This window comes from Prosopis cineraria, unplaced genomic scaffold, assembly GCF_029017545.1.
Source record: "Prosopis cineraria cultivar Desert tree isolate PC_DT_omini unplaced genomic scaffold, ASM2901754v1 PC2143, whole genome shotgun sequence".
Classification (NCBI taxonomy): domain Eukaryota; kingdom Viridiplantae; phylum Streptophyta; class Magnoliopsida; order Fabales; family Fabaceae; genus Prosopis; species Prosopis cineraria.
The window spans coordinates 2627-20995 of NW_026557468.1; the positions used below are offsets into that span (position 1 = coordinate 2627).

At 34.2% G+C, this 18369-nt stretch overlaps 1 protein-coding gene across 2 annotated transcripts; it reads left to right on the forward strand.

The window, feature by feature from the left end:
* Window positions 1-731: 731 nt before the first annotated feature.
* Window positions 732-13292, forward strand: LOC129301475 (uncharacterized). 2 transcript variants are annotated; one of them, XM_054940038.1, is made up of 19 exons: window positions 732-961; window positions 1413-1454; window positions 1566-1640; window positions 3561-3608; window positions 3754-3840; window positions 4964-5075; window positions 5726-5771; window positions 5883-5954; window positions 7641-7703; window positions 7788-7942; window positions 8034-8098; window positions 9266-9416; window positions 10266-10371; window positions 10468-10603; window positions 11028-11092; window positions 11233-11397; window positions 11617-11689; window positions 11773-11833; window positions 12998-13292. In XM_054940038.1, exons 1-18 carry the CDS (start codon window positions 958-960, stop codon window positions 11808-11810), a joined length of 1503 nt encoding a protein of 500 aa, XP_054796013.1. In that variant the 5' UTR covers window positions 732-957; the 3' UTR covers window positions 11811-11833; window positions 12998-13292. The 2 variants fall into 2 exon arrangements, with proteins under 2 accessions (XP_054796013.1, XP_054796014.1); XM_054940039.1 differs by lacking the exons at window positions 1413-1454; window positions 1566-1640.
* The last annotated feature ends 5077 nt before the right edge of the window (window positions 13293-18369 follow it).

Here is an 18369-nt window from a genome sequence, read left to right on the forward strand (position 1 = left end):
AGGAGCCAAGCTAGGGATATTTTTTGAAAGGACAAACAAAAAAAAAAAAACAAAAGCAAGCTAACTTTATCTACACGTGCAATTACGTGAAACCGAAATATGGTAAAATTTAAAGATCATGTTTCTCTTTTCTCACATTGAAATCCAATTGAATTGAAATATGCACAAAAAGTAAGACAGTATGATGAAAAATTACATAAAACCTAATAATATATGCAGAGACGTACAGTGAAAAAACGTTGCACGTAGTGTGAGAAATTTTTTTTTATATTACAGAAAAATAAAACAGGTCCCTGTAAATTTCATAGTTTAGATTTTAATATAGAGTATTATATTATTATAGCGGTATACTGATGTGATAACGCTAATCTTGGTTAGTATTATTATTAATGTTAATAATATTAACATTTATTGATTATTAAATGCCTAAATACCTTTTGTCCATATCAACAGCAACAAACAATAATTCCTTCATTCCTTTTTTAAGTTACATCCTGGGCCTTTTTTTTTTATACTCCTATTTATGAGCTATTTTGCACTTAAAAACAAGTAATGATACTCCTGGTATGAGTTATTTTCTTTTAATTTTAATTAAACGTATTTTTAAAATGATTAGGTAAAGGTAATTAGGTAATGGCTAATTTTTATCTATTTATTCAGTGAATTCATTGAAATATCCATTAAATCAAGTCAAATCTAAACAAGTGATGTGATTTCGTGTGGGTAAGAAAACCCTAGAATATCTTTACTGTAGAAGGGGATGAATCGGCTTGAGCTGAACGAATAACGGGATCCTATAGTCGAGCTCGAACCGGGTGGGAAAAGGGGCAAGCGTAGCGCAGTACCTTCAGGAACAAAACCCCAGACACTGTCTTCCCTGTGTTGCTCGCTTTCTAGGTCTCTAGTTGCGTGCTCACTTCAACTCTTGCCTCTCTGCAGTATTTGTGTCCTCTCACCATGGGTATGTGATTTATCTACCTTGCCGTGTTGTTGTTTTTCTGTTTTTTCTTATTCAATCCATTCATTTCCTGAAATTAATCTGTTTTAGATCTGCATGGTTATGGTTTCTCGAAATTGGTATTTGATCTGTGCGTTAGCCTTAATTCGAATGATTATGCTTCGGATATATATATATATATATATATATTTTTGCTTTTTGAGAACCATTGATTATTTTCCCCGTTGTTGTCGTGTTCGTTTCCATTTCTGGGCCTTGATTTATTGCCGGTTTATTAATAGGGTGATCGACTTATAATTGAACCGCGTCTTTTCTTGTTTTGGCGTGACTTTTGTTCGTTTTATACTGATCTTGCTAGTATGAGTTTGTGAGTAGTCGGATACTGATTTTTGGGCTTATGAGGAACTCGGGGAGTTGATGTAGATGTTCATGTCAATTTTGTTTTTAATGGTAGATATTGAGGAGGACATCCGTTCTCTACAGCTTGATTCATCAGGTAATCGGAAGGCATTTTGAATTCTCATTTTCTTTGTTCTTACTATGTTCTGGTGGTTTTCTTTTCTACTTTTGAATATTTTGAGTCCAATTTGTGATTGAGATTTAACAGAAGACAATAACGGTGTTGTTAATCCGGAGGATGCAAAACCAGAAGAAGTTGATAATTCCGCTAAGATGGATGAAGGTTGGTAGTAAGATGTCGCTCGTTCTGTTGTTTTTCATTCCTTACCTACCCTTTTGTTGCTGATCGATTCAGAATAAAATTTCATCTGTCTCGAAAAATAGCATGATTTATGTGTTGCTGAGCCGTTCAGATAAAATTTTCATCTGGCTCAAAAAATAACATGATTTATACTTAGAAGACTTATTTCCGCATTTCTTTTTCTTCCATCCTTTTCTTTTCCCTTTCACAAGCTTTGCTCTGAAGCTCCATTCCTTGAGATCAACCTGCTTCTGCTTTTACATGCACGAATACTTTATACAGTATTTTACTCGAGCACTTTTCCTTCCCTTGATTAACCCTATCAGTCATGAAACCTCACGTGTCTAAAAAGAATGTCAACCTTTTTTGAATTAGAAACGCATCTATGTTCATCACTGTTCCTTGTGGTTGTGTTTAAAGGGTTTTCTGGTCAGTTATTTTTCTCTTGACCTGAGCTTTCTGGTCATTTGTAGACTCTAGAGATTAGTTGATATCACAGAACAAGGAAAGTTGCCTATTTTTTGGGGGTTGTCTGAAAAAAAAAAAAAAAATTATAGGTTTGAATAAACATGTATGCCCTTTTTCTGTAGTTTTCTTCAGGGCAAATGTTTATTTCATCTAACCAGGTTTCGAGTGAATAATTAAGTTACCTTCTGGCAAGCAAAGGTTTTCTGTATAGGTTACATCCAACTTATGTTAAGTTAACTGCTGACATAACACCATAGGGATTGCTCGCCGTATTGGATTTTGTTGAAAAGTTTATGGTTATAATGCTTGTAAGCTTATCATCTACTTCCATCTTGACAATTCTAAATTTGTTGGGGTTAACTTTACTACTTTTGGTAATAAATTATTTCTCGCTTCCAAAGTCTGAAGACATAGAAATTGTAATATCTCTCCCTTCTTTGTCACTTGTTTTGCCCAATACTTGCTGCCTCTTTCTTTACCTTAGGCCTTGTTTGGTATGAAGGATTGGAGAGATGGGATTGGAATTGGCACTGGCTAGTACCAGCTTTTTGTGTTTGGTATGGAGCATAGCCCAATCCCATCTACATGGGATTACCCAATCCCACTACTCCTTGGGTCTTGGGAAATCAATCATGGGATTGATTTTTTTCAGACCAAATTACCCTCATTCTCACACCCTCTCTCCTGTCTCTCTACCCTTGCCTCCAACCCCATCCCTTACCGTTCACTCACTCAGCCGAGTCTGCCATAGTTGCCCCTGGCATTGGCGCCGTCCTCCACCATTGACAGGTTCGTCTTCTTCCCTTCTTCCTTTGTCTGCCTTTGGCCGTTCTCCCTTCATCTTCCTCCCTTCTCCTTTGTATACCTCCCGCCATCCTCCACCACTAGTTCGAGTCTTCTCCCTTTGTGTTCCTCCCTTCTCCCTCCGTCTACCTCCCGTAGTCCTCCAGCACTACATCTCCTCGCATCTACTCGCCTTCTTACCTTTGAATCTGCATTGAACAAGGTTGTTGCATTTGCCTTCAAATCTTCGAGAAACCATTGCTGCATTGCTTCCAATTCCATGTCATTGAATAGGGTGATAGGTGGCAGGGGGAGCTTGGTTCTAATTCATGAGTGACAAAGAGATGGGTTTTGGCAGTTCTTTTAAATTATAAGGGTTATTATAGTCTTTTTATAATTTATGTTAATTATAAAATAAAATGAAAGAAAGTATTCTCTACAATTATTACTTCATATCAAACATAATTTGAAAGCTCCAATCCCACTCCCAATCCCAATCCCAATCCCAATCCAGTGCCAATACTAGTGTCAATTCCAATCCTTTTAAATTTAGGCCTGCGTACCAAACAGGGCCAACTGTTTCTTTGCATGGTTTTTTGACTAAGGATGAAGAGCATACTAATTTTTTTTGTCTCACCTCGTTGGTTTCAGGTCTAAATCAGGAAGTAAAGGCACAGCCTGTCCAGGCTGATCCTAAAGGTAATCGGGATGTTTCACTTTTAGTTTGTGATTTTATCACATACTTGCATTTTCTATTATTGTTTCAAATTAGACAGGTTACTTTCAATAAAGTTAGGAATTTCCATTTTCTGATGCTGGTGACTTTGATTTAATGTTTTGAAAGATAAGGAAGTTCCTTCAGTGGAGGATCAAGAGGATGAGAAGACAGACAAGAAAAGACACTTGAATGTTGTGTTCATTGGTCATGTTGGTAAGTTGTTTGCTAGTTTCTTTAATCATTATATGGTTTAAATGAACTGGTGGTCTTGTGGTTGGCTAAATGATCTGCCATACGTGCCTGTCATGTCCATTGTCTTAGTTAAAGGCCTGAGTCTTGCACGTCCCTTTCTCTCTTTCTGTAATTTAGCCCTTTTGCTTTATGGTTCTCTGTGCCCCCTTTGTATTTTTGACATTTGCTTTGTAGTGGTCAGATATTTTTTTGGTTCTGTGTGTGTGTGTTAGTGTGAACGCATGACAAATCTTGGTCTGGCTGCAATTTTTTGAAAGTCAAAGTTGATCAAGGGAACAGGAAATCTTTGGTTTATTGAGAATATGACTTAAGAAAGGTTGGAACATTTGCCTTAACTTTGTAAATACTTGAGGAAGAGTAAGAATAGGTATAGGGATTCATTTATAGGATATGCTTGAAGTTTATAAAGTGAAATATTGGTGGTTTTAATTTATGTTTACTGGAATCTGTATCTTGAAGCAAAATTATGGAGCTTAAAACCAAGTCAGGTTTTCTGTGGTCAAAAACATTGTAAATTTGGTTTTTACATGCTTGTGAGTTGAATTTTTTAAGCTCGTAAGGTGAATAGAAAATTAGGGTGATTTTATAACATTGTGGACAGTAGCAGAAAAATATAATGGGAGTTGGGATAACATAGTCAGGTATCCCTTTAAACCAGTTCTCTTTACTTGCATATCAAATTATCAAATGTACTAGATCTGACAAAATGGGCATATTGTATATGCTATCCTTTGGATACCTTTTGGTGCTAAACCTGGTGAATATAGAATACAACTTTACTGAGTTGCACTGATAATAGCAAAAAAGTCCAAGAGCATTTGTCACCAAATCTTTGATTGGCAATTTTCTGCACTGCTGGCTTTTTCACCACCACAATCACATCCTTTGCCAAAGAGAACTTGCACTTGGGGGATTGATTCTTGCCTCCTTGCCGTTGGTGATTGAGCTAAGAAATAAAATTTTGGCTAGTTGTGGAATTTTTTCTTCTGTTTATCCGTTTTTTGTAGTTATTCATATTCAGTATCTTTAATCCTTAGTTTTTTATGGTAAAATCAGTAATATCTATTTGAACTTCTTGTTCCAGATGCTGGTAAGTCTACAACTGGTGGCCAGATACTCTTCCTAAGTGGTCAGGTTGATGAACGCACCATCCAAAAATATGAAAAAGAAGCAAAGGACAAAAGTAGAGAAAGCTGGTGAGCTCATTTACTGTGCAATTGTTGATTGAAAAATTCATGTTTGATTGCGGTTGGCTTTTAAACTGATTAATTTTCTGTTGTGAAAGTTTAAGTTTGCACCTTCACTCAATTTGGATTGAGAAAGAATTGAGCTCCTTGGTCTTTTCAAGTGAAGATATTTTTAAGAAGTGATGAATTTTTTTTTTTCAATTTCATTTTGCATGATTTAATTGTTGTGTCTGGACATGCAATTGAAGCAGTGACCACGGTGCTATTGTTACAGATTGGACTATAATATGCAAGTTGATCAAAGAATAAAAGAAGATGAATACATAATGAAATTAAATTTTGAATAATTAAATATTAAACGATTTTTTTGGCCAAAAATATAAAATTAAATGAGTGATACGTAAAAATGTAAATTTGGTTTTGTCTTGATGAGATTCTTCATGTCTGCCAAGGTCTTATAGCTTCTGGTTTTACTTATCCTGTTTGTTAGTTTTACGGCATTTTGTGCATTGAATTTTTTGGTTATTCTATTGCTTGTTAGGAGGAAGAGGTGTTCTTCTACTTGCCAATTATACAGGATATTGATTTATCTATCTGTCAACCACCCATCTTTCTATCATTATTTACATATATGATGAATTGCTGGTTTTATTTACTAGGTATATGGCTTACATAATGGACACTAATGAAGAGGAGAGGGTTAAGGTACGAGCTATGAATTAATTGGCTATTAGAAGTTGAATGCTTTATGCCTTTATCCAATGCGTTCAGTTCTTGTTTTCTGTTTTTATTTTTAATAAGTTGTCCCAATTGCAGGGCAAAACGGTTGAAGTTGGGAGAGCGCATTTTGAGACAGAAAAATCAAGGTTTACAATTTTGGATGCACCTGTGAGTATTGTATTTCATGATTCTTATTCAAATTTGTTTTACATGCTTTAAAATTACAGATTCTCTAAAACAATTTTCTGGTATGGAAGCTAGTTGTTGTGACGCACATACACATGGTTATGTGTCTTTATGCTTTTGTTTGGTTACCCTTTCATTTCAATTGCTTGTTATCTTCTGCTGCTTTATGTGTACTTTTCCTTTCTTAAAATATGAAATTACTTCTCGTTTTGAATTAAATGGAAAGTTAACTCTCTTTGTATGCTATTTTGTACATTTTGAGTGGGGCTTCGTGAGATGAGGGTTGGCAAGCATCTAGTCCACTCTAAACTAGAGAATCATGAGAATTAGAAGATATGCTCAAAAAAGGATTATTGGATATAATCACAAGGGAAATGGAATTTAAAAATAATTCGCTATTTAGATATTCTATCACCTGGGCATTCCTGCCTAACCCACTTAAGAAGCACTGTTGTTTCCAGTGCTGTGAATATGGTGCAGTAGCAAGCCACAGAAACATCCTGTTGGATGCTGTGGCCAATGCAATGATGGGGCAAGGAACCGGACAATGTTGAAATAATTTATACTAATTCAATACAACTTAAAATCTGAATGAGTTTTAACACTTTGCATAATGAATGATGACAAATAATGAGAAGCCTTATCCTTCTAGATGGGTTGGCTATATGAATTGTACGATATCATTGTGTACTAATGAATGATGACGAAACTAAAATATAATTATGCTAACACAACACCAGAAGGAAAAAGAAGAAACGAACGGCATATCATCGATTTTAGAGAATTGTGGGAGTGGTCCAAAGTCTTGGGCTTGATGTTGGCTGAGAATTTGACAAGTGCCTCAAAGCTGATTTGGAGATCTCATCTTATTCCAAAGAAAAGTCAATAAAGTGGGCCTTTCTGCCTAGAAGATGCAGCGCTGTAGTTGTGCATGATTAAGATTTTACATTCTTGATTGTTCTATTGATACTCGGATGATAAAACCAAATAGCCCTTGTACCCCTTTGTACCAGAACCACTGACTGGCATGAGAAAATAGAGGTGAAATTTGTAAACATCACTTTGGTCACAGCCATGCATCCTTTATCAAAAGCAGCACTTCAATAGAGGACATCATAGTTCTCCTACATTGAGGCTACTATACCATGGACGGTGAGGCTTGATGTGTCCTGGGTTTTGTACTTTTGTGTGTTGATTAGGGTACAGGGTTTCTGTGCATTGTTGATAAGTGGTAAAAATTCTACATTTTAAATTTGAGTTATATATATGAGGAATTATTTTTGGGCGATCTATCAGAGAGAAAATGGTAGAAAATTGTTTAATATGGCTTTTATATATGCAAAGAAAGTCATTAGAGGCAATTGTGAAGAGGGTTGAGTGGATGATCTTTTGCCCTATGAAAAGAGGTAGAAAAAGACGTTGAAGGATACTCTTGGAAGTTATTGAAAGGGATTTATTGGTCAATGATATATCTGACGAGTTGGTTATTGACATATTACAATGATGTGTGATCCATATAACTAACCTTACGTAATGGAATAAGGCTGCTTGTTAGTTGTTTATGTTGTTGATGACAATGACGCTGTATTGGAAATTTAAATGCTTTTAAATGGATGAACGTCCTGGTTGCGGAACCCCTTTTGTCTCACCTCAATAATTATTGTGTAGGGTCACAAAAGCTATGTCCCCAACATGATTAGTGGTGCGGCTCAAGCTGATATTGGAGTTTTGGTAAGTGGATTATGATATGTCAAACTCTCTTGATCTTCCGTAGTGTTTGATTAGGAAAATGATGATCTCTCCCTATTCTATCAGGTAATTTCTGCTCGAAAGGGAGAATTTGAAACTGGATATGAGAGAGGTGGACAAACCCGTGAACATGTCCAGCTTGCAAAAACATTGGGGGTGTCTAAGCTGGTTGTTGTGGTTAATAAGATGGATGAACCTACTGTGAAGTGGTCCAAAGAGAGGTGCTCTCTTATGATCCCCCACTCTTACTTCCTTATTTGCTCTTCTTTCTTCACTTATGATTTTGAAGACCTTTGTTGCTTCTGTTTCTAGGTATGATGAAATTGAGTCAAAGATGATTCCTTTTCTTAGGTCATCAGGCTACAATGTGAAGAAAGGTATTGGTGTTTTGTTTTATTTTTTGTCAGTTTCTTTTTGACAATATTATGGTTATGTCTTTTACCTTCATTCCTGTTATCACAATTCCACTTCACCATTTTTCTGTTTTTGCTTGCTCTAACTGCTTGATTTAGAGAGATGGTAGATCCTGTATCTTTTACACTGGCAACTGCCTCTATATAAGCTTATGATAGAGTGGTATTCACTTGGGATGGTTCTGGATTTATTTCATAATGATGATGATGGAGCCCTCTATTCTAATAAGCTTTAAACAAGCATAAACCAGAAACTACACCACAAATGGGGACTGAAAATTACTATTACCGAATAGCAAAGTTGGATTACAGCGAAATAAGGAACTGAAAATTACAACGTACTGAAACAGAAACAGCACAAAATACACTCCACCAAACAACAATCACAAAATATAAGTCACTCACTTACAAACATACACTAAGCAGAAGATAAAATGATGAAGAAAGATGACTTTCTCCACCCCCAACCTGGCATTCGAGAGGCCAGAGCTTTCCTTACCACTCTCAATATTCAAAATACTCCACACTTTTCTTCTACACGAACATATAGATTTAAAAAGCCAAAAAGTAGATTGCCTCTGCCAAAACACTAGCTTTACTCCCCTACTCTGATGTGTCAGCTGGTCTTTACTCATAGGATTTTCTCCTAAACCCATAGTTCCATATTTTCTGCCCTTTGCCATTCTTTTTATATCTCCTTTTTGTGAGTTTTCATAGTGACAGGAGATGGGGTCTTATCAGATGACTATTACTGAATCTTAGTATATTTCCCTAGTGAAGGAAATAGATCAAAGGTTTAACTTATGGATTTGCTTCTGGATTCTTTGGTATAAAGTTTATTAGATTCTCTATCATAATGTTGAACTTGAACTTTATTGAGAAGCTGCTTGTCTGGTAATAGGAACTAGGGCTGAGGCCCATCAGGCTGTTCTCCAGAGGTTTTTTTCCTTCAATTATATTTTTACTGCTTTGCAGCTATCTCAATGGTGAGCTACTTGAAAGGCTTGTGAAAATGGCTGAGAAACCCTTGTTAAAGAAATTATTTTAATAAAATATTTAATGTCATTTTTAGATCTTTGGCATCTAAATGGTTAGGGATGCGATACTAATTTTCAAGTTTTAATTTACTAGATGTCCTGTTTTTACCATTATCTGGCCTGACTGGTGCAAACATGAAAACAAGATTGGATAAAAGCACTTGTCCTTGGTGGGATGGCCCCTGCCTATTTGAAGTCCTTGATAGTGTTGACACTCCACCTCGAGATCCCAAAGGCCCTTTAAGGTAATGTATCTTTTACCTTATTTGCATGAATTGTTATTGTGTAATCTAGTAGGTGGGAAAATTGTCATTTGTCTTTCAAGTAGTTTTTCGGCCATTTTATCATACAAGCATGCATCTGTGTGGGAGCCTGCCATTGTTGCTTGCTTCTTTTGGTAAAAGAAACACTGTGAGAGGATAGAGTGCAAAGGAAAAGAGGGGGAAAATTTAGAGGTGGTAATTTGAGTCAAGCCCTACGGCCCTGCTCGAATGAGCATGAAAAATCTTAGGGCCAAGCTTGGGAGTTTAAAAGATTTTCTTTGCCCTGGCCTTTTTCAGGCTGTCCTAATAAACCTGAATACTTGAATTCCTTTTTATTATTAATTATATGATATAAAAATTCAAAATATTTTTTTAAAATAAAAATTGAAATGAGATGAAAATAAAAAATAAAACAAAATAATATTTAACCATTTGGGCATCTGGACTGCAATAACCCCAAGAGATTACGGTCGAGTTTGGTTATATGGTAGGATATTTTAAGCTCAATTTGAATCGAATCCAGTTCGAATTGAGCTTAACCCATCCAAATTACTGGCTCTAGGAAAATCAGAAAATGACGAGGTACTGAGATAAATTAAGGATAATCAGACAAGGTTTTACAGCTTTACAAGAAAATTCTCTTTGAAAGCTGTATATGCTAATTGTAGAAGATTCAAATGTTCATATTTATTGCCTCTATGTTCTCGGTGTATTAGCTCTTGCGTTATGTTTCTGTCGATTGCCTAAGGGTTATGCTGAGAATATGTAGTTTTCCCCCCTAAAAAAAGATGACCTATTTCTTTGTTATTGTTGAACTTCTGATTTGAATAGGATGCCTATACTTGACAAATTCAAAGACATGGGTACTGTTGTTATGGGAAAAGTGGAATCTGGTACTGTCCGTGAAGGGGATTCCTTGTTGGTTATGCCCAATAAGGTTGGATCTTTTTCTGCTCTAATATGCCTTGAGTTGTGTGAGCCTTGTCCTCTTTTTTGACTTTATAAACATGGAATACTGCCAAAAAAATTGCAGGACCTTGTGAAAGTTGTTGCTGTATTCATTGATGACGATAGGGTTAAACGTGCTGGACCTGGTGAGAATATACGGGTTAGAATATCCGGTGCTGAAGAAGAAGACATAGTAAGCGGGTTCATTCTGTCTAGTGTTGGTAAGTATTTTATGCTTTCTTCTTTTGTTCTGTCTAGTGTGGAATAATCTAGAAAATATGATCACCAACAATTTCAATTGTGCTGCAATTAGGCAATGAGTGATCTGTCTTATAATTCATTCTTTTCTCTCTGCATCTGATATGAAGAAATTAACTAGCAGTATGCCCTGAAATAGCTGAACCATGAGATGTTTTCAGGTTGGCTCTAGTAACTTCTACCAGTACTGCTGGTGCACCATTCTCTTGCTTTCACCTAGTGAATAAACAAATGCAATCTTATTACTTGAATTTCAAATCTTCATGAGTGGGATTCTTCTTAATTAAATACGGGTTCCAGTACTTCACTACTGCTTTTTTGAAACATTGTTGTCTATTTGCTGTTCATATTTTCATGTGATTTTTGTTTTTATTTTTCCTCTTGCAGAAAATCCAATACCAGCTGCTACAGAGTTTGTGGCTCAGTTGCAGATCCTTGAATTGCTGGACAATGTAAATAGTCTCTCTCATCTGGGTGTGGTTTTTGGATTTCATTTCAGTACGCTTATGCTAAAAAGTTCTTGTAGTTATATGTCTTATCTAGTTTCTATATAATCTACAGTAAGATTAATCTCTGTTACATCACTTTTTAGGCTATTTTTACTGCTGGGTACAAGGCTGTTTTGCACATCCACTGTGTTGTTGAAGAATGTGAGATTGTTGAGCTCCTACAGCAAATTGATCCAAAGACAAAGAAACCAATGAAAAAGAAACCTCTCTTTGTGAAGAATGGTGCAGTTGTTGTCTGCCGAATTCAGGTGCATGTTATTTCCATGTCAATTTGGAACTGTTTCTGTTTGATAACTTTTTGTGTTGCTGTATGTGGAAATTATTTTACAGTGTGCGAGTACCATATAACGTTCTTACCTCCTGCTTGTGCATGATGATTCTGGAGTTTCATATAAGTTGCTGATGGTAATTTAGTTTCTGGGTGTTTCCCTAGTTTATTTCCATGATAATTTAGATGTTTTTTCCAGGTTAATAATATGATATGCATTGAGAAATTCGCTGATTTGCCCCAACTTGGGAGGTTTACTCTTCGCACAGAAGGTAAGAAGTGATGGTTTCCTTCACTTGAAAATTTGTTCCTGCTATTCAATATTTGAAGTCTCAAGGCTTATCTCCGCTTACAGGAAAAACTGTTGCAGTGGGAAAAGTCACTGGCTTTTAATTTTGAAACAATTTTGACTTGAGGTAAGAAACTTTTCAACTGCAGTGCTGTATCATATGCCACTAAATTGTTTGTTCCTTACTAGGGCTGTGTAAAAGTCTCCCAGTCCTGTCTGGTCCAGTCCAACCCGAGATGGTCTCAGTCTTGTTCGGTCTGTATAGTCACTGGTCCTTCAGGACCAAAAGGACTAAAAAGACCAGACTATTTTTTCGGGTTGGACTGGACAAGAGACCAGGCATCTGGACCACTTGGTCCAGTCCAGTCCTATTAATTTTTTTTATTATAATTATAATTAATTTATTTTTGACAAATGTTTAAAGTGTAATTGATGCTAAGGAGATGATTGCATAAAGATTTATTAAGTTTGTTTCTAAATTGTTATTGTAATATAGTGTTGTTGAATTTTTTGAGTACTGTTTTTATTAAAGTTTATAAATTTAAATAATTTAGACTATAACAAAAATATTTTTTTTCTTATTGTTAGAAATTATTATGGATTTATTATTATTATAAGTATTTTTACTATCTTAATTGAGTTTATTATGTTGGAATGGATTATTGCCTCTCATAGAATAAAAAGAGGAAAAAAAAGCTAAGTGAGTACTGGACTGACAGGACCAGTCTTCCAGTCCTATGGACCAAGTCCGGTCCTGTTAATCTTCGGGTTATCACTGGACAAGACTGGACTACGGGTTGCCTAACCCAGTCTTTTTCATGAAAGAGACCGGACTTCGGGTTAGGGTGAAGTCCAGTGCCGTCCAGTCTTTTGTGCAGCCCTATTCCTTACTATGTAATGTCTAGTCCACGGGCAACCTAGCTGTTGATGTTACAGTTTTAGTGGATCTTTTCCGCAATGTGCTCTACCACTTTGCATAACTGAGATGGAATCACCTTATTGAACATTCAATTAAAAATATCGATAAAAAATGAAAATAAAAATATTGCAATTCTACATCTCGTTATTAGGTTAAATGTTTGTTTTGAATTTTGATCCCCCATGGTGTAAGGTATTAGGGCTCGATTTCTGACTCAAGGGTGTAAAACTGGTTTTTTAATCGTCGGTGCTTGTCCAGGTAGAAGTTTTGTTGTGTATATTGAGCACCCAGAAATATTTAGCTGCTGTACTCTATTTTTGAGCTTTTTTTTTTTTTAATAATCTGTTTACCAATTATGGAATATTCCAACAGTGTGAACAGGAAGTAAATGTTGCATTGGTAAACTGAGGAGGTATTGAGGCATAATTGAGAGCGACGATTTGGAGATGTTCTTAATTTTGGGATTTGAAATTTGGTTGTACTTAGTGATAAGTAGTTGGGAGTAATTGACGGTGGCATGGGCACGCATGTATGTTTATGAGGTGATTCCAGGCATGGTTACTCCAGTATTGTGCGGGTGATAGCCTTCTTGAATCACCCATTCATGTTCCAAATCCAAATATAAATCAATTTGAATGGACGGGTTTTATACCCGTTGTAGCAGTATATTATTTTAGACATTTCTGTGCTGATTTCTCCTATAGTGATGACGGTATTTAAACAAATATCTGGTTTGATGTTAGTTGACTTGTATCAATTATTTTTATTTATGTTTTTTTTGGAAGGGAAGTAATAAACCTATATTCAAAGAATCTCGTTAATCACGACAAAAAGTTCCAATGATTACTTTAAACCCCCGCAGTACAACTCAAAATATACTAAAATCTAAAACCATCCATTTTTTTCTGTTTGAGTGGTATAAGTCTCGTTTAAAGTTGTTAATTATGTACTGCCTTATTTGAGGTTCTGATAGAACGGTCACATCGCGATACACTGATCTGACACGGATAGCTGCTTGAAATTAGGGCGTGAACAATATCCAACCCTACGCATTGTACACTTCTGGCATGGATAATAATCCTGAATAGTCTCTGTACAGCGAAATTAAATGTTGGTTAAGGGGCTGATGGATTAAATTTGAAAATTGCCTAAGAGCTGAAAATTTGACAAACTAGAAGTTGGAAATTTTGAAGTTGCTGAAAGTGTAATTGTGTTTTCCTTATTTATATTTTAATTATTGATTGGCTGCCTATCGGACTGTCGTGCTCCTTCGAAAGTGCCTGGGTGTTAGTAGAGCTTTGTTCTTAAATATAGTGTTTATTAGCGATTGTGGTTTTCAAGGTCCTTTTACTATAATATATTTTGGGGTGCGTAAGTTATCGAGAATCAAGAGATTGAAAATGTTCACAGGGGAGTGACTTGTTCATTTCTTGGAAGCAAATAAAACGTAGGTGCTCTTATAGGAGTGAGAATCAAAGTAACAGTTTTAGGATGCCTAGTTTAGGAATAAGGTTCATGCAGGGCGAGTTCAGTCTTAACTGAGAGTCTGGGTTGATTTGTTTGAGTAGTCGGGTTTGTTAAAATGTTTAGAGAGCACCTTTAATTGTGCGCTTATATTGGGTAAGCAACGACTCTATTTCGAATTTTGCCTGTCCAAGGAAGTTGTTAACTCTTCATGCATGGTGGTTTTTACTCTCCGTAAACGCAACGTTCCATTAATGGGGGACCATCCTCCTGGATTTATTGCTGGTAATTTGTAACGGGTCATGTTGAATAAGCTTGAAAATATTTAGGGTTAGGTTTTGCAAAATAATATATTTTTAATGTTTGCACTTGAATATGCTCAACAAATTCAAATCAAGTTTGATCAGGTTAGGTTTGAGGCTTGGCTAGAATATTCAAATACTACGTTGTTTTAATATATATAATATTAAATGTTAATTGATATTTGAAATTTTAGTTCATTTTATATTAACAGATAATATATTTGAACACATTATTATAGATATTTTCTTAAAGTTTCTTAAAAAATAAAAATTAGCAACATTGTTATATTTTTATTATTTTTAATCGATAACATTTTAAAATAATATTGAAAATATATTTTAATCTTGATTCTTAAACTATAAAAGCCATAATTTTTTTAAATAAAATAATTTGAGTGTTCTACTTTTCTCTAAGAATTGCAAAAAATATATTTTATAGTTTTTGATAAAAAAATTAATTGTAAAGTAAAAATTGAAATTTAAAATAGAAAGAAAAAAATTGACAATTTAAGTTTTTCGGTCGGTCCCAAATAAGTCCTGAGCCTTAGAATATTGAGATTGGGTTTAATTATATGAGTTTTTTAAATAAAGTTAGGCTTATTTTGGCAGAATAAGTTTGATTTGCTCAAATTATCAACTTTACCTGAATATAATGGGTTGGGTTAAACTAGACAATTCTCTAATTGGGCCTATCACTTCTCTAATTCACCCATTACCATTTTCAGTCCAAACATTTATGTTTGATTCCTGTGTGAAAACATTAAATAATGAACATGAGAGGAATGCGTACAGGTAAATTAATAAATTTTGTGCAGATTAAATCCTGTGTGATTCATGAAAAGAGAACTCCATTGACTATTTTTGGGGAAATAATTAAGGAAAGAGAATGAATCAATATCCGCACCCCTCTATGAGAAAGATTTGGTGAGTTTAAACGTTAATAATTCTCTTGATCATGGAGTTCCCCTCTCAAATCCTCACATGTATTGTTATCTTTTACACTTTTGTTAAACTTTTATTCCTTAATCCTGAACTTGATTCTTTGATTATAAGAAGAAATCACACTTCTATGGGATGAAATGATTTTAATTCCTTTCCTTTGTTTTATTTTTAAGTATTGAGGGAGATTTTGACAATTGGCTTTTCAAGATCAACTAAAGGTGTTTAAAATCAATCTAAACCAATGACACGAAATCAAATCGATCAAAATTGATTATAAATAAGGTTTAGTTTAGTTTTTTTTTTTTAGTAAAATTGATTGGTTTGTTTTGGTTCAATTTTTATTTTTTGAAACTTGAATCAAACTTATTATATTTATTTTATATGCCTTTATAAATTTGTCTAACTTTTTTCTCTTTCCTAAGTTCAGTTATCTATAAATTGATGGTTAAAAATATGTTACAATTAATTAAATATTGTCTATAATTTTTATGATATTTTTAAGGATACTTGTCTATAATCAGCTAACTATGGTCTACAATTAGGAAAAATACTATTATACTCCATATATTTGACAATAAAAGGTTATTGTTATTAGTATTTTTCTGCAAATTAGAGTAACTAATTTTGTTTTATATTTTTCTGTAAAAATTACGCTCAACTGTCATCATAAATTCATAATAAGCAAACTTTGATTAAGTGCCAATGAATTAAAATTACATAATTCAAAAAATGCTTACAGTTTTAACAGTTTTTAATAATTAATTATTTGAAGATGCATATACATGATCACTTTGCTGTTAGTACTTTCATGCTATTAAAAATATTTAGAGGAAAATTAAAAAGAATCCTGTCAACTATTAAGTGAAGTATCATTGCCCATCAAGATTTTGAAATATAAGTGATGCCGAATGGGATAAGGACAAGGGAGAAGATAAGAGAAAAGAGTAGAGAAAGAGATAGAAAGAGAATATAGAGAAAAGAGAAATTTAAAAGAGAGGCAAAGTAATAACAATAATTCTCATTCAATCAAATGCATGTACAAAGCCAATGAGTTAAGGCATTATCTATTGGTTTCAACCCTAGAAGTAAATGTGAGAAAATTTCAAAAATTCTAAAATTAAATGAAAAGATAACAATAAATACTGAAAGATAACGATAATACAAATATTACAATAATTAAAAGAAAATATTCCTAATTAATAAGAAAAATATCTTCAATCTTCAAATGTTTAAAAATTTTCAATTATTTCTTTTTCTTTTCATTATTTTTTATTCCCATCATTTCTCCCTCGGTTGAAGAACTTTCTTTCGGAGAGTAAACCGTAGGTATGCTTAGGAAATATGATGGAATCAAGAAATTTTAAGTTGTGTCTCTATTTAGAAATCCTTTTTTAGCAAATCAAATATCAATAAATAGCATCAAATGAACAATAAACAACCTGAACATGTAAAATCACAATATGCAAGCTTGGAAATCCTTTCTAACAAACAAGATAATAAAGAAGAGGACCATGTGATTTAAGAATGATATATTCTTTAACAACTACAATAACTTCACTAATATAGCAGACGAACAAGGTAGAACATGTAATAACTTTTGTCATTAACCTCACTTAACCACAATAATTTGATTATGTATGATGACAATGGACAATAGGATCAACCAGCCATTTCAACCTCTAAAGATTATTTAAAAATACCTTTGAATAAAATGGGATTTCAAAAATAATTCAAATTTTAAAACAAGAATTTAAGGCCTTTAAAACATTTAAAATTAGAGTATCAATATTTTAGAAACATATAAAAAAAGTTTGAGCATTAAAACAAGTTAAATAGGGGCCAAGAAATCATTTCAGTAAAATGGGTATGGCTAGCACTCATTTGTTGTGACTTGTGGCACGGAGGCCACTCACTGTGGCTAGGACAAATGAACACGTTCGTCGTGGCCAATTGAACATTTCACCACAAAATACATGAGTTGATAGCACATATTTGATAGCAAAAATAATCTAATTTTCTAAAGACCTAGTTTTTAGGTTAGACCTTCAATTAAGGTGATTTAAGTATTTACACCATAGACAATTAAATACTCTAACTAATGACTTTCGTTACACCACAATATGGTACCCAAACGAGGATTTAGACCTTGAGACTATATGCACCCACATATTACCATATTTTCAAATCAATCAAGTGCTATCATCCAATCTTAGTCATTAACCAAGATAACAACCATAAAATCACATTCATAGATAAGCATGTAAGACTCCACATGTATTAAGGATTCAACCATCAATATAAATCGCACACTTGCCTGATTGGCTTTCATTCAAAAACATAGAAAGCCATAACAATGAGTGCCCAAGTCAACATTTAGGCTCATGCAAATGCAATGGACTTTCTAAAAAAGAATAAACCCTAATGTTGGAAACAATGTGTATTCAAATACATAGACAAAATGACTAAAGACTTTAGAGCTTCATGTTACCCGTGCACTTAGCATTACCCAAAAAAAATATTATAAAAAATGGAGTATGATTATACAATCTTAATAATCATGGCATATGAATCCAAATAAATAAAAGTATGGCAAATACTAGCATGTACAGTAAAAAATTTACATTTAATATTCTATTAGTATTCAACATATATCATATACCATTTTCACTAATCACATGGTATCTAATTCATGAAGATCGCTGTGCATGATCATATGCATTCATTTTTCTTCTTCTCCTTATATCTTTGATGAATCTATAGGCTATCAAATTATATAGGACTAACCTGTGTGATTGAATTAGGTCACTCTCCAATTGTTAGGAATTACTTAGCCAAGATACTGCTCCCCATTCTTGGGCCATAGATTCTCCTTCTCAAAATTAGAGTATCATAATTTCTTGAGCCACACCTTCCTCATAAGAAACCCGTGATCTTAGGCAGTGTGCTCACATATGCCTCCCAAAGGACAATGGATAAGGCTACATCACATGGATTTCATAATGCCTTTATTCACTCAAATGAACTCCTACCTATCTA

What these genes read in the sequence shown, in the direction of transcription:
- LOC129301475 (XM_054940038.1), top strand. An exon ending in ATGAAGAGGAGAGGGTTAAG is followed by an intron (nt 5,772 to 5,882) that starts GTACGAGCTATG and finishes TCCCAATTGCAG; the next exon opens with GGCAAAACGGTTGAAGTTGG. An exon ending in GATCCCAAAGGCCCTTTAAG is followed by an intron (nt 9,417 to 10,265) that starts GTAATGTATCTT and finishes TGATTTGAATAG; the next exon opens with GATGCCTATACTTGACAAAT.